Below are 12,852 nucleotides of genomic sequence, written 5' to 3' on the forward strand. Positions count from 1 at the left end.
GACTAATCTTAATCTTCTGCAGGCCCAATCTGAAATGCTTCAAATACTTCTTATAAGAACCTCAAGAAAAGCTCTAAGCTGTTTATTGAGATCATACAAAAATCACTTGAAAAGTGCAGCTGGCTGAATAAACAACAAACAGGGTACATAAGCATAAATATGTTCTATTAAAATAACATCTGATTTCACGGCCTAAAGTTAGAAATATTGTCCATCTTCACCAAGAATGAAATTGAACAACTTTTACACAGAATGGACTCCATAATGCCTAGAGCCCTGTTAAAGTATCAGAGCCTACAGAGGAATTAAACACGCTTTAGAAAACACTAAGAACAGGAATATGTATAAAGATTTACACATATTTAGGATGAAATGAGCATTAAAATATATACAGTGGAAGAATACAGAAAGCACATTTTAGATGTGTTTTAGATGCTGTTTAAGCAACAACAGAAACAAAAGTATGTCCAGAGACTTAGAAGTGTAAGTATACACATAAACACAGAGTCAGGTTACAAAAGTAACAGAAACAATAAAGATTAACAGAATAGTAACAACTCTGTCTGCATACAAATATCAGACTGAACTGCACTAAGAAAAAAAGACACGACATTCAAAGAATTGTCATATGCAAAGACCAAGCAATTGAAACCCATCTCTTCCATTTTAGCATAAAGTCATATTTTGCTGCTAAGTACCACAATACTGACAGAGTTGTTTGTGTTTTCTCTGATAATGTCCCTTAAATGCTGGTGCAGGAAAGAAGTTTACAATTTATAAGGTTCACCTTTACTAAAAACCGTTTCTTAAAAGAGAATAATATTCCAGAGAAAAGGTAGTAATTACTGAAAATGAACATTCAAAGTAGTCACAAAGGAAGAGAAGGGATAAAAGATTAACCTTACATCTTATACCGGTCATCCAACACTGTATTAGCAGAAAGTTTAATTCTGTGAAGCTGCAGCAAAAACTCTAGCTACTTAATGTTTCATTAACTTGTTCTAAAAACCTTTATGCAGTCAAAACTTTTGAGGTATTTAGCAGTTTCAAAAATATATTCAAAGTCCATTTTCAATAACCCCATATTATGTCTTGCTTACTTTGATTTTTTTAGATTTATTTCAACCTATATATTGAGCTGAACTTTCTAAGTGTATGTGGTTTGGGGGTGCTTTTGGTTACTGCAACAAGGTACCTGCAAGTTTTGCTTAGGCACTTGACACTAATGAAATGTTCACTCATTTCCAAAGCAACTTTTTCAAACACAAGCAGAAACCAATTAGAGAATAAATAAAATATATTTATAATTTTCTATAAAAAATATATATTTATAATATAAATATATATTTTATGTAGACTAATAACTTCATTTCTACAGTAATATCTACACTAGTAACAGTACAAATAAAAGCTTTCAAAATAAAATAGCTTTATATTCATCAATTTATTCATCCTAAAAAAATAACCTCTAAAGGAGATCAGCGATTCTTTTTCCTTTTGCAAATGTGACAATCAACATTAAGAGATCTGCAATGTTTTAAAGACTACATATGGTATCTGTATCAGAATGAGCATGTTGGCTAAGAGATGCCTTTATCCAAAGTCACAGTGCCACTTTACCAAGGAGAGCAAGTAATCCTTACCACCAATTCTTCCTAGTATAAAGATGCCTATGAGTTCGATAACAGTTTATATTAAGGAACAATACTCTGTCTTGAAAGAATTAATCACCATATCTTACAATATGAAACTAATGTCCTTCACTAAACTGCTTCATTCCTACATTGGTTTTATTAACTCAGTCATTCATAATTAAGAATATAAAATGACCCATAGAAAAACATTAATTAAGCTAAAAGACAGCTAAAGAATGAAACACACTAATATGACTTGTTCTCACAGATTTCAAGGTTGAGTCCATTCATTTATCCCCTCTCTCCTCAAACATAATGTGCCACCAGAGTACTTCATTTATGCAGACGAGAAAAACCACCAAAAAAACTACAGTGACATTTTTATAAAGATTGTCTTGCAGAAAAACATCCAGTCTTGAAGACAAGAAAAATTACCACCTCCATAGTTGATTTTTCTCACAATTCAACTGTTGGGCCTGATTTTCCACAGTGATTTTTCCGACTTGTTTAGACATTAGAAAATATAATGAACAAAGATGTTATCACAAAAACATCATTTCAGTTACAAACAAGAACAGAGTATGAAGCTTGGGCTTCACACAAATTCAGTCAAACAACAGATTCATTTCTGTGGAAGGAGAACTGGGCTCCTAATCATAATATACACTGTTTTTCAAAAACCAACTAAGCAACCAAAATGTTCCTAAGATCCCAACTCCTACATTTTCAGTTCGGAACAATACAGCAAGGAGGTACTCCTGTTATCCATGTACACTAGTAACCTACCTCCAGCTGGTGATCACTCCTTACCAACGCCATACGGGCCCTTTGCAATGAACCATGCATTAGCTTGTGCAGTCTTAAAATCAGTTTCCTCAACCCCATTTGCTTCAGTGCTTTATCAACAAACGGCCTGTAAATAGAGGTCAAACAGTGCTGGCTGCAGCTTCCCTCAGCACTGCATTCTGGAATAACCCAGGAAGTAGAGTCATCCTCAGATTCAAGCCTATCAAGCCTCCTTGAAAAATGGTCTTGAAAGTCAAAATTTGGCTTATTAGTAAAATTGTTCTTGATGGCTTGTCTAAGTTCCTCAACATTCTCCTCAGAGATTTGTTCTTCACCATCACTCTCCTCTATGCATGTTCCTGAGGACTCCTTTACTTCTGTTTCCCTATCAATGTCTTCATCATCTGGATCATTGTCCTTAGACAGTCGAGGAGAAGGAATTTCAAACACTGGCCAGCCAATGTCAGAAAGATTTTTGATGCCCAATACAGTTCCCATAATCCTTAATTTCTGGTTTAAGTCTTTTGTAATATTTAACCATAGACAAAGTGCCTGCACCCTGTCTTGGAAGTCCTTTGCAGCATATTTTTCATAGTCCTTTTGAAGAGCCTGCAGAGATGGATAAAGTGCTTCTATGTACTCCAGCAGCTCCATTATTCGCTTTACCTGCTCAAATGAGACCCGCTGGCGATGGAGGTGTTCATGGTAACTTGAGTAAACCAAAGCACTAGTTCCATGTGTTGATCTGCAAACTCCTTCTCCTGAAGTACCATTGAGACTAGCTCCATTTTTTACCAAGGAGAAGCTTCCATAGTCCACTTTGAAGGTGAGGATTTCATTGATGATATCAGGGATAGCTTGACGGGCTGCATAGAGATAGAGGTCTTGGTCATTAATGCTCCGGCCAGCGTGCCAAGCTTGCAGCTCCAGCCAGATCAGTTCGTTGGATCGGTTCAACCAGACAGAGGAGGTGTTTTCCTGTCCTCTTTGTTCCCTGTCCTTTTTCTTCGAGACTGAGGTAAGTTTTAACAGAAGTCGCAGGGTTTCAAAGAATTTTAAGCGGTCTGCCGGGCAATCAGTCCTAGAAGTCTGGCGTGTAGTTCTGGGTATTGGCATGGGCACAGAGACAGGAAGCTTAGCATGGCTACAGCCAAGGCTGAGGTAAGGCTTATTGAGATCAACATCTGGAATTGTTTTTTTTGGCAGAGATCCACCAACTGAGTCTAACATAAATGAGCACTGCACATTTTTCTTGTGATCTCGTTCTGTTGTCCTTAGGGCATCTCTGATCTTTTTCCCTTGCTTATAGCTGTGCTCCTCTACATTCTCAATGGTTTTCCCATTGTCTTTATGCAAAGACTGAGATGGCACACTCATCTTTTCTGTAAGTAAAGAAAAAAGAATGTGATTGCAGCAACAAGAACAAGCAGTTTTCAACTCAGTTCCAAATCACTTTTCTTAGGTTTAAACATAAAAGTGCTTAACATGAATAAAACAAAATAGGCATGGATAGAAGTAAAATGTAGTCTTACTATTAGAAGTTACCACTAGTATACACTAAAGCAAAGGATTTTTTCTCTTGCTTTACCTCTTTTGTAGAAAGGATCTCAGAGAATTCTCATCTTGAGTATGCCATCTACTGAGAACTGAGTATGATCAAAAGGAAAATAATAGTTTCCAAGCTCATTTTATATACATTTGTCACACAACCTCCCAAACAAAAACTCAAAATGCAGCAAAGCATTATTACAGCATCAAAGTCAATTAAAGAGACTAGATTGCATGTGCAATTTCATAAAAGCTGGAGTATATATCAGTTTTGAAATTTAGCTTGAATGTACCAATCCTGCCTCAAGGTTGATCTTGGTTCTGTGAACCTCACTGTCATCTGAATACCCTGCCTTAACACCTTGAGCCTACCTTCCCACTGTCACAACACACAAACACTTGCTTTCTTCCTTGCTATGCTGTTCCTTTCCCACCTAAAGGTGCCATCTCCTCCTCGCTTCCTGTTCTCTCCTCAGGAGCAGCAAACCTTGACACTTTTCCGCAGAACTCTGAAAAGCACTTCAGTCTAGGCTTTGCAGATCAGAATAGGAGGAACTACTTGGCATGAAAAGAGTGATCCTTTCTCTCAGAAGTAGTGGTAGGCAGAAGAGAATCACCTGTATACAGACTACTCAAGTGCAGTAGTTCCAATTGCTCAGCAGCAGGAACAAGCTCCATGGTCACAGGGCCCCTGCTCACTCAAGAACAGAAAAGACTTTCAGAATGATGGCCAAATACTTTGTGTATTTTCATTAACCATAGAGCTAGGCCAGGCAAAATGCAGGAAGGGGTATTTTGCATTGGCAGGCAAGACTGAAAATGGAGCTTGACAGAGATGAAACATACACCCACTTCACACAGACTTCAGGGAGATTAGAAATGAATCAACCCCTAACAGCACTTTGATGTTGAAGATTTTTGGTGGCCTTGCAAAATAAATTAAAATCGTATTACATGTGAAGATCACTTTCTTAAATTACATTCTAGATCCCTTCAGTTTGCATTTTTAACATGTTATTCTCCTTTATGATCAATCTTCAGATTCCCCACACCACCACAATACACTGTAAGAAAGCTAAGTTTAAAACTATTCATTATTAGACATCCAAAAAGCCATAATATTTGAATGTTCATCATTCTTAACAAAGTGCAGGCACAGTAATCTACAAATTGTTTCAAAATCCTCTCAAATAGACACCAATGATTCAAACACACCTGACAGTCCTGCAATAAATTAATATTATTGTTATAATTGTATTGCAGTACTGCAACATATATAAATATTGCATGTGCATATATATATATATAGACTTCAATTAATTTGCAAAAAAAGTTCAGCTGTACTAACAAACTTTGAGTTGTGATTACTTTTAATGCTACAAAGGGCAGGGGGTTTCACAACTAAGCTACTATCAGTTGATAGGATGAGGAAGCATTTGGTGAAGTCTGAGATGTTAAACTGGTCATTAAAATAAAATATGACAAAATGCACGTGAAGAACATGATGAGGGTAGGAAAGCAGGGTGAACAGTGGCTCCCTTTCAAGTATGAAACTGCAAACATTTTATACTAAAAAGCAGACATAGGCACTGCTGTTATATAGTACACGGAGAAGCTAACACTTCAGTAAGTCAGCAAGCATTCATGGAGCTCAGGAGACACAGGCACTTCAGAAATGCCTTTTGCTTAGAAAAATGTGAGCCCCACAGAACTCTGGCTACATGAGAAACAACTCAGAAACTAAACAGATTATTGCATCAATTCATGTTTGGATACTGAATGCAAGTTGTAAAGAACTTGATATGACAGAAATTAAACAACCAAGTATCAGAAGCACCAGTAAGCCAAGCCCCTAACTCCCAAAATTCTTTCAGTTGTCTAAATAAATATACCTTAAATCTTAATTGCAAACATCTAAAAAGTTATTTCAAATTTACTTTTTTAAGTGATCAGCTACATCAAACCAATCCCTGAATGAATTATCTTACTTAAGCATAACCATTCAAGCTCAGTAAGAGCATATGCATTCAACATCAACAAACTACTCCACAAGGTTTTCGAGTGGCTTTTTTTTTTCCTCTTCATAATACAAAATAACTGCTCTGAGATGGTACATAAGGGCAAAGTTTAAAACAAACAAACAAACAAAAAAACTATGAACTTTCCAGAAAAAGATACTTTACACAACACTATCCAATTAATCAGAAAAATGCAACCATATTTTAAGATGTTCATGGTAACAAAGAACAGGATAGTATCATGCCAGAAGAACCATTATCCTCACAAATAGAAAGACCTTGCTCCAAAAACTCAAAATCTATAAGCAGTAATAAGCATCAACTCCTTGTTTCTCATAAAGGTATCAATGTTACATATGTGCTCACAAGCAAAGACTAAGAATGAAATATAATAAGTTATATTTCTTTAGTATCACAATGTCTTTGTTTAGAAACTAACTAACTCTTTTTAAAGCACATAATGAAACAACAACAAATAAAACCACCATAAGTAAGAAAAGTTTACATAACCAATCTAAAATAGAAGGGTTAAAACAGAATTAATGTTGCAACTGAGGAATTTTACTGGCTTTTTAATATGCCTTTTAGCAAAGTTAAAGAGGCTTAATAATTCCAATGCCTACAGTTAAGTGGCAGAGTAACAAGATCTCTCTGTAATTTCATATAAGGAAGACATATTTTGTTGAATGCTCTCTTCAGTGACATTGTTTTAAGGTTGCATGAAGTGAAACAGAAACAGGAGCTTTGGAAAATGTTTGTATTGGCCCTTCTTTCATTATGAATTTGCATTTCACAGCCCTACACAACCAAAGAATTGACTGTATTCCCTTAGTCACCCCAAACAATTTACCTTCTTCCCTACATTTTACCTCAAAAACGTTCTCCTTGCTATGCACTCTAATATTTCTTTGTTTCATGTGAAGCAATTTTAAAAATTGCTTCCAAAACATTAACTGGCAATAGTCAAGCTGCCATAACTGGAAAATAACTGTCTGACAGAATCTGTTATTTGTTTAAAAATATATTAAACAAACAAACAAAAAAACCACAAAAAACCTAGTTGTATTCTGTACAAAAACACTGAATATACAATCTTAAATGGCTTTTATGCACCCATGCAATTTCAATAACAAAAAAAAAATCACTTTAAGCTAAAAGGTTTTATTGTTTGGTACCATTACTTAGCAACATTAGGAAAAAAGGCATAACAAGTATGGGTTTTCCCCCATTATCTCTTTATACTGAAGCATCAGAAGCAAGCAGGAGTAACCACTTTAAATGCTTCACTGATATTAAAGAGTAAAGAATTACCACTGAAAACTGTATTTTGCAATAAATAGCCTGTGAAGTGCTGCAGAACATGAAAACTGAGCAGAAAAGCAACCATGGTGTTAGTACAGATCACAGAATCTGTAAAAAAAAAAGGGATTAAAAAAAGGGATTAAAAAATACTTCTGAAAGTTGTTTTTTCCAACTTTCTGCTCAAAACCGGGTTTATTTCAAAACTAGTTTAGCCTGCTCATGATCGTAACCAGTTCTGTTTTAGACATCTCCAAAGACAGAGATTTCACAAGAGAAAAATCCCTCTGGTAAACTTCACTGTTTAAGCACTCTGATCGTAAAATTTTTCTTCTAATACCCGAAAGTTTTCTCTTCTTGCAACTCAGGACAGCTGCCTCCTGTTCTCTCGCTGTACCTCAGTATCCAGCTCCACCTTCTGTATAAACCCTTCACGAGGTTATCGACAGGCCTTTTAGGAAACAAACCAAGATACCACACCTACCTTTCAAAGTGGAGCGGCCAGCAGGTCTGCCGACATTGTTTTTCTGATGCTTTGTTGACATACGCTTCATCTGGCGGGGTGTACTAGGGGGAGAAGCGCCATAGAAAGTGTCAGCACTAGCTTCATCTGATAATTCCTCAGGGTCCAATTCTGAGATCTTGGAAGTAGCATCTCCTGATTTGCACTCTTTCCTGCAGAGAACAAGATAAACCATTACATTCAAGATAAAGGAATTTTATTTGCAGTATCTGTTTAGAAAGCTAATTCATCCACAAATCCCAACCACAGCCAAACTTCTATATTTTACTGCCACATCCACATATGTTTACCTCAGTTTTTTTTCATATATCTAAGGATAAGTTTCCAATCAAAAAAATAATAGGCAACATACAAAGAGGATGGTATAGGCAGAGTGTCACTAGAAGAACACAATGTAAACATACATATATATGTATCTCTTTCTGACAAATCTTGTGACAAGCCTAAACTAAAAGCCGCATGAAATAAACAAAGGTTCAAACACACAAACATCATGCAAGACAAATCCAACCATTAACAGGGACAACAGCAAAGGACCTCCCTTTCATCCTCCACCCCCTAAACCCCTCATACCACAAAGTCAACTTCTAACATCACTCTCCCACCCTTCACAAAACTTTTATCTAGATCTGAAAATATTTTTCATTAATATCATAAATAAATACAATCACTCCCCAGTGGTGCCATACATGCAATTCTCTTGCTTTAGCACATATCAGGGTAAAGAACACATACGATTTTCAAAGAAAGAAAAGAAGCTGTTTGCCTCTATTCCTTCACTTATTTCAGAAGCAGGTCAGCAAACAACAACTCTACAGAACACTCAATAACTCCTGACTGTAGTAAAAGACACTGAGGCAAAGAAACAGTCAGTCTAAATCAGTGCAAGACAGCATCAGTACCCAGTAACTTCAACTTCACTAGAATCACAAATTGTATTTGATTTGCTACTATTTTAGGGGTAGACAAGGAATGTTACGATACGCTAATGAAATGAGCCTGAGTTACTGCAGAAGAAATATGTCAGAATGCTGCCAGCAAGTATAACAGCAATAAGGCTAACAAAAACAAACAAAACACAGATACTGTACCTTTTCTTGGCCTTTAGCTATAAACAGAAATAAATACTTAGCATGCAGAACAGTCATGTTCTCTACAAAGCCACAGAACATTTAGTGCATAAAATACTCTTTTCACTTTACTCTTCTCACTCTACTACTTCAGATTTGAGAAGGCAACAGGCAAGTTCACCAACCTCTGGAGATAAATTTTATTGGTTACCCAACAAAAATGACCCAGATGATAACGCAGCACCACCTAGAGTCTTAGGAGTGCCCTACAATCTGGTCATAGTGACAACCACACAGAATCACCAATACTTTTAGTCCGGTTCTTTTGCCTCGGGATAACATGCTGTTACAGCATCTTAGCAATGTGATTTAACCAACCCTCATTGTCCAAATATTAAAAAGAAGTCTTACAATTGTTCCTACAGATTTTGTGAAAACAGGTGGATGAGTAAGAGAAACAGATCTTGTAAGCGCTGAGCTGGGAAAATGGAACTCAAGTTTACATCTTTTTGGACACCAGCAGAGCTTTATTTCTGAGAACACTTGCAAACAGCCCTACTGCAAAAAACACTCCAGGTAGAGAACAACCCTCTGATCTTGTCAAAGACAAATCAACCACAAGAGACCAAACCACATAAAACAGAAGTCATTAGTTCCAGTGTTTATGGAACCACTTATTGTTTTCAGTGATCTCACTGGCCTGGCAAGGCACAGGGTGGGGTGCTGATGCTTTTTGTGGAGGCTGGCAGAACACATCCTGCAAACACTCACGTTAGGTCTCCAAGGCAATTTTAAACTAGGACAAGTTACCTCATTAAGAAAGACCAGTGAAAACACTGTTTTCCTTCTGTTTTAAAGAAAGCAACCTCTTCAAAGAACCTAATGATCAAACCTCCCCACCAAACCGAATTAAGTGATCTTTAAAGAGCTTAAGGTTATTTTGGTCACTTTCACTGGAGGCATTTGAAAGATCTGTATATGTGGCCCTTATAGGACATGGATTATTGGTGGACTTGCATGTGTTATTTTACAGTCAGACTCAATCTTAGAGGTCTTTTTCAAACTAAGTGATTCTATAATTCTACCTTGTTTGTTTCTTGCTATGTCCGATGAGAAGGCATGAGCTCCAGAAGTATCCAAACTACCCTCCAACCTCACACATGAATTACATAAATACCTACACAGCAGCATCCCGTATGACTTACTTAACATTCAACCATTTTTGCTGGGTAATTTAGTAAGATGTTCTTTGATAAGAAGCGCAGCAGACAACACAAAACATGCGGCACTTGAAATCATATCACAAAACAAGAAATTGCGGTCTCGTTCATAACAACAGACCCAATCTTGTTAGGAGCTGGTGAGATGATCTAACCAAAGCTGGCTGGTCTGCTTAGAGAGAGAAAGGCACAAGTTGCAAAGCAAGTTTTAAAAATCCAGCATGCTCAGTTTAGGGCTTGTGTGCAAAGACTATACCTCAACTCAGAACTCAAATCAGTGCCAATTAACACACTGATTCTGTTTCACCAGTGCAAGCTTTATGCTACAACAATGCACTAAATATACAAGGTCTGAACTAGAGCAGCTACATCACCTTGGACATGCTAGGATCATTTTTTCTAATCCAGACAACACCAGATATATGATCTTCAGCAGCAACACTAGTATTAAAATCAGTTATTGATTTTTACAGATTACTGAACACAGCATTTGCAATGTTTGTGTCTTATTTACTGTCATTAATTAACCATAGACTAATTAAATCTGCCAATCTATAAAAGGCAGTGCTGGCAAGCCTGAATCAGATTATAGTGTTGGTTATTAGAATTGTTGGTTCCCAAATACTGTTGCAACCAGGGTTGAGAAACATTAATCAAGGCTAATTTCTTCATAGCTACCAAGATATGCAGGTTTTCTCCCCCACAGCCAGTGAGAACCATCCAAATCTTAATTAGGCTTACACACAAAAAGTGAAAGCTAGAAATGTGACAAATGCAGTTATTACTTGCCAATAGCAGCCTAAACCAAATCCCTACAAGGTAAGCTAGAAGTGCATCATTTTCATATTCTACTTACAGGTCCCAGCCTCAATTTTAATGAGAAAAATGCTTCTTAAAAATTAACTCTTGGAATAGAAGAAAGACGGTAGCCAGGATGCATAAATCACAAATATTGGGAGAGTTTTAACAGCAGTATGGTAAAAACAACAATCAAAGCAAACACCTTGACAGCTCTGAAATGCACCCAACAAAACCCAACAAACCAAGAATGTTTTCAGAAAGTAACTACTGTATGTTACACCAGGGTGCATTTAAACCAGAATCTGAAAAGACAGAATACATAGTTTCTTTAATTTGCACTTCTACATGACAAAGGGATTTTTATTTATTTTTTTTAACTAAGCAAAAGTGAGGGCAATGCATCTACAATTCCAGCTCAGTGATGAAAAACAAGATAATTCTTCTAGATTTTCAAAGGCCTGGAAATAAAAATAGGAAGGGGGACATAAATTAAGGTATGAAATTTGAAGCAGCAAGACAGGGAGTAAAAAGTCTGGTAACCACCACTATTGATAAAGGCCACAACCTTTGGAAATATACATTCATTAATCACTAAAAATAAACTAACAGATTAAAAGATCACTGAAGATCACATGGGAACATTACAATTAATTAGGCTAAAGTCACACTGAGGAATACCATTTTTAACCAGTATTTCTGCACTTTCCTGGAGCATTATGCAAACTTGCAAAGTTTGTAATAGCCATTAATGGGACAGCATCCTAAAAACTGTAACAGCTATATGGGGGAAACATCTTTTTACTCTCCCCCTTCTATCAGCTAACCTCCTTATAAGCCAGTGTACTAATATATTAGGCACCTACACAATTAACTCAGGTTCAGCCATTCCTTATCATCCCACATGCAGTTTAGACGATCGTTGGGGATCAGAGCAGTAGAGGTCGATGGACTGGACTACAAGCACATGGCAAGAAATTTGAGATAGGCAGTTACCACACAGGAGCCAGGATCATCACCCACCACAAGGGTTTGGAAGCTGCGCACTCCAGACACTGCTGCTGTAAACAGCTTCCTGCAGTTTCAAAGACATCACACCAGGCAGGAATCAGTGAGGCTCTTTCTCAACACCTCTTACAGCAGCCCACCATTTTCATACAGAGAACAGCAATATCTGTACGGGGTCCAGCAACAAATTACCAAGCTCTTGACATTCAGTGGCTTTGTTTTAAAAGCAAAGTGTCTATTTTTCAAATATATACTCCTTAACTCACATTCAGCTTGATAATTAACACAGGAAGACAAAGATAATTTGTCTATTCTTCGCAATGCACATTCCCAGTCAGCAAAAGTAGCAAAAAAACAGGCTACACACTGCCAAACACATCTTGTTAAAGTTAAGGAAGCTCTCCCTAAAGGTAGCTGCAACCAGTCTATTTCAAATAATATTCTGACAAGAATTGTCATCACTCAACAGCTGCTGGTAATGCAAAAAGCAAACAGAATGTTTAGGTATCCACCTTTGCACCTTGTCAAGTAGAAAAACAATAAAGTATTCAGTTGGTACTGGACTGAGTATTAGACAACCTAATCAGGAGAACAAGATGGAAAAACCTGAAGTACTGCTACAGTACAGACAGCTACCTGGTGTAAACACCAGTGTTACGTTGCAGTATTAGGGAAGCATCATGCTCCCCTAAATTTTAACCATTTTCTTAAAATTACGTTCTGAGGGAAGCTGTAAGCTTAAATAAATGGACATGGTTCTGAAAGGCTGCTGAATCGAAAGCATAAGCAACTAAAAATCCAGCTTTGGATAAGGTATTTTCAAAGATCTGCTACACGTGTGAAGACAAAAATGAAGTGTTTGATGCTACTGCACTTACTATAAACTGCCCTAAATGCAGCAAAAGGAAGTCTTCAGTAGAGGGCAAGGAAAACATCTTGTTGGGTTTT

General features: G+C 37.0%; 1 protein-coding gene across 1 annotated transcript in view; it reads right to left on the reverse strand.

Annotated features, from left to right (window-relative positions):
• Window positions 1–12,852, reverse strand: part of MAP3K4 (mitogen-activated protein kinase kinase kinase 4) — a 64,166-nt gene that overhangs the window by 43,338 nt on the left and 7,976 nt on the right. Inside the window, exons 2-3 of the mRNA XM_062490230.1 lie at window positions 7,770–7,960; window positions 2,421–3,802 (exon numbers count right to left, since the gene is read on the reverse strand). Of these exons, the coding sequence (XP_062346214.1) occupies window positions 2,421–3,802; window positions 7,770–7,960 (1,573 nt within the window). The remainder of the gene's footprint in view (window positions 1–2,420; window positions 3,803–7,769; window positions 7,961–12,852) is intronic.

Source organism: Cinclus cinclus, chromosome 3, assembly GCF_963662255.1.
Source record: "Cinclus cinclus chromosome 3, bCinCin1.1, whole genome shotgun sequence".
In the NCBI taxonomy this organism is placed as follows: Eukaryota; Metazoa; Chordata; class Aves; order Passeriformes; family Cinclidae; genus Cinclus; species Cinclus cinclus.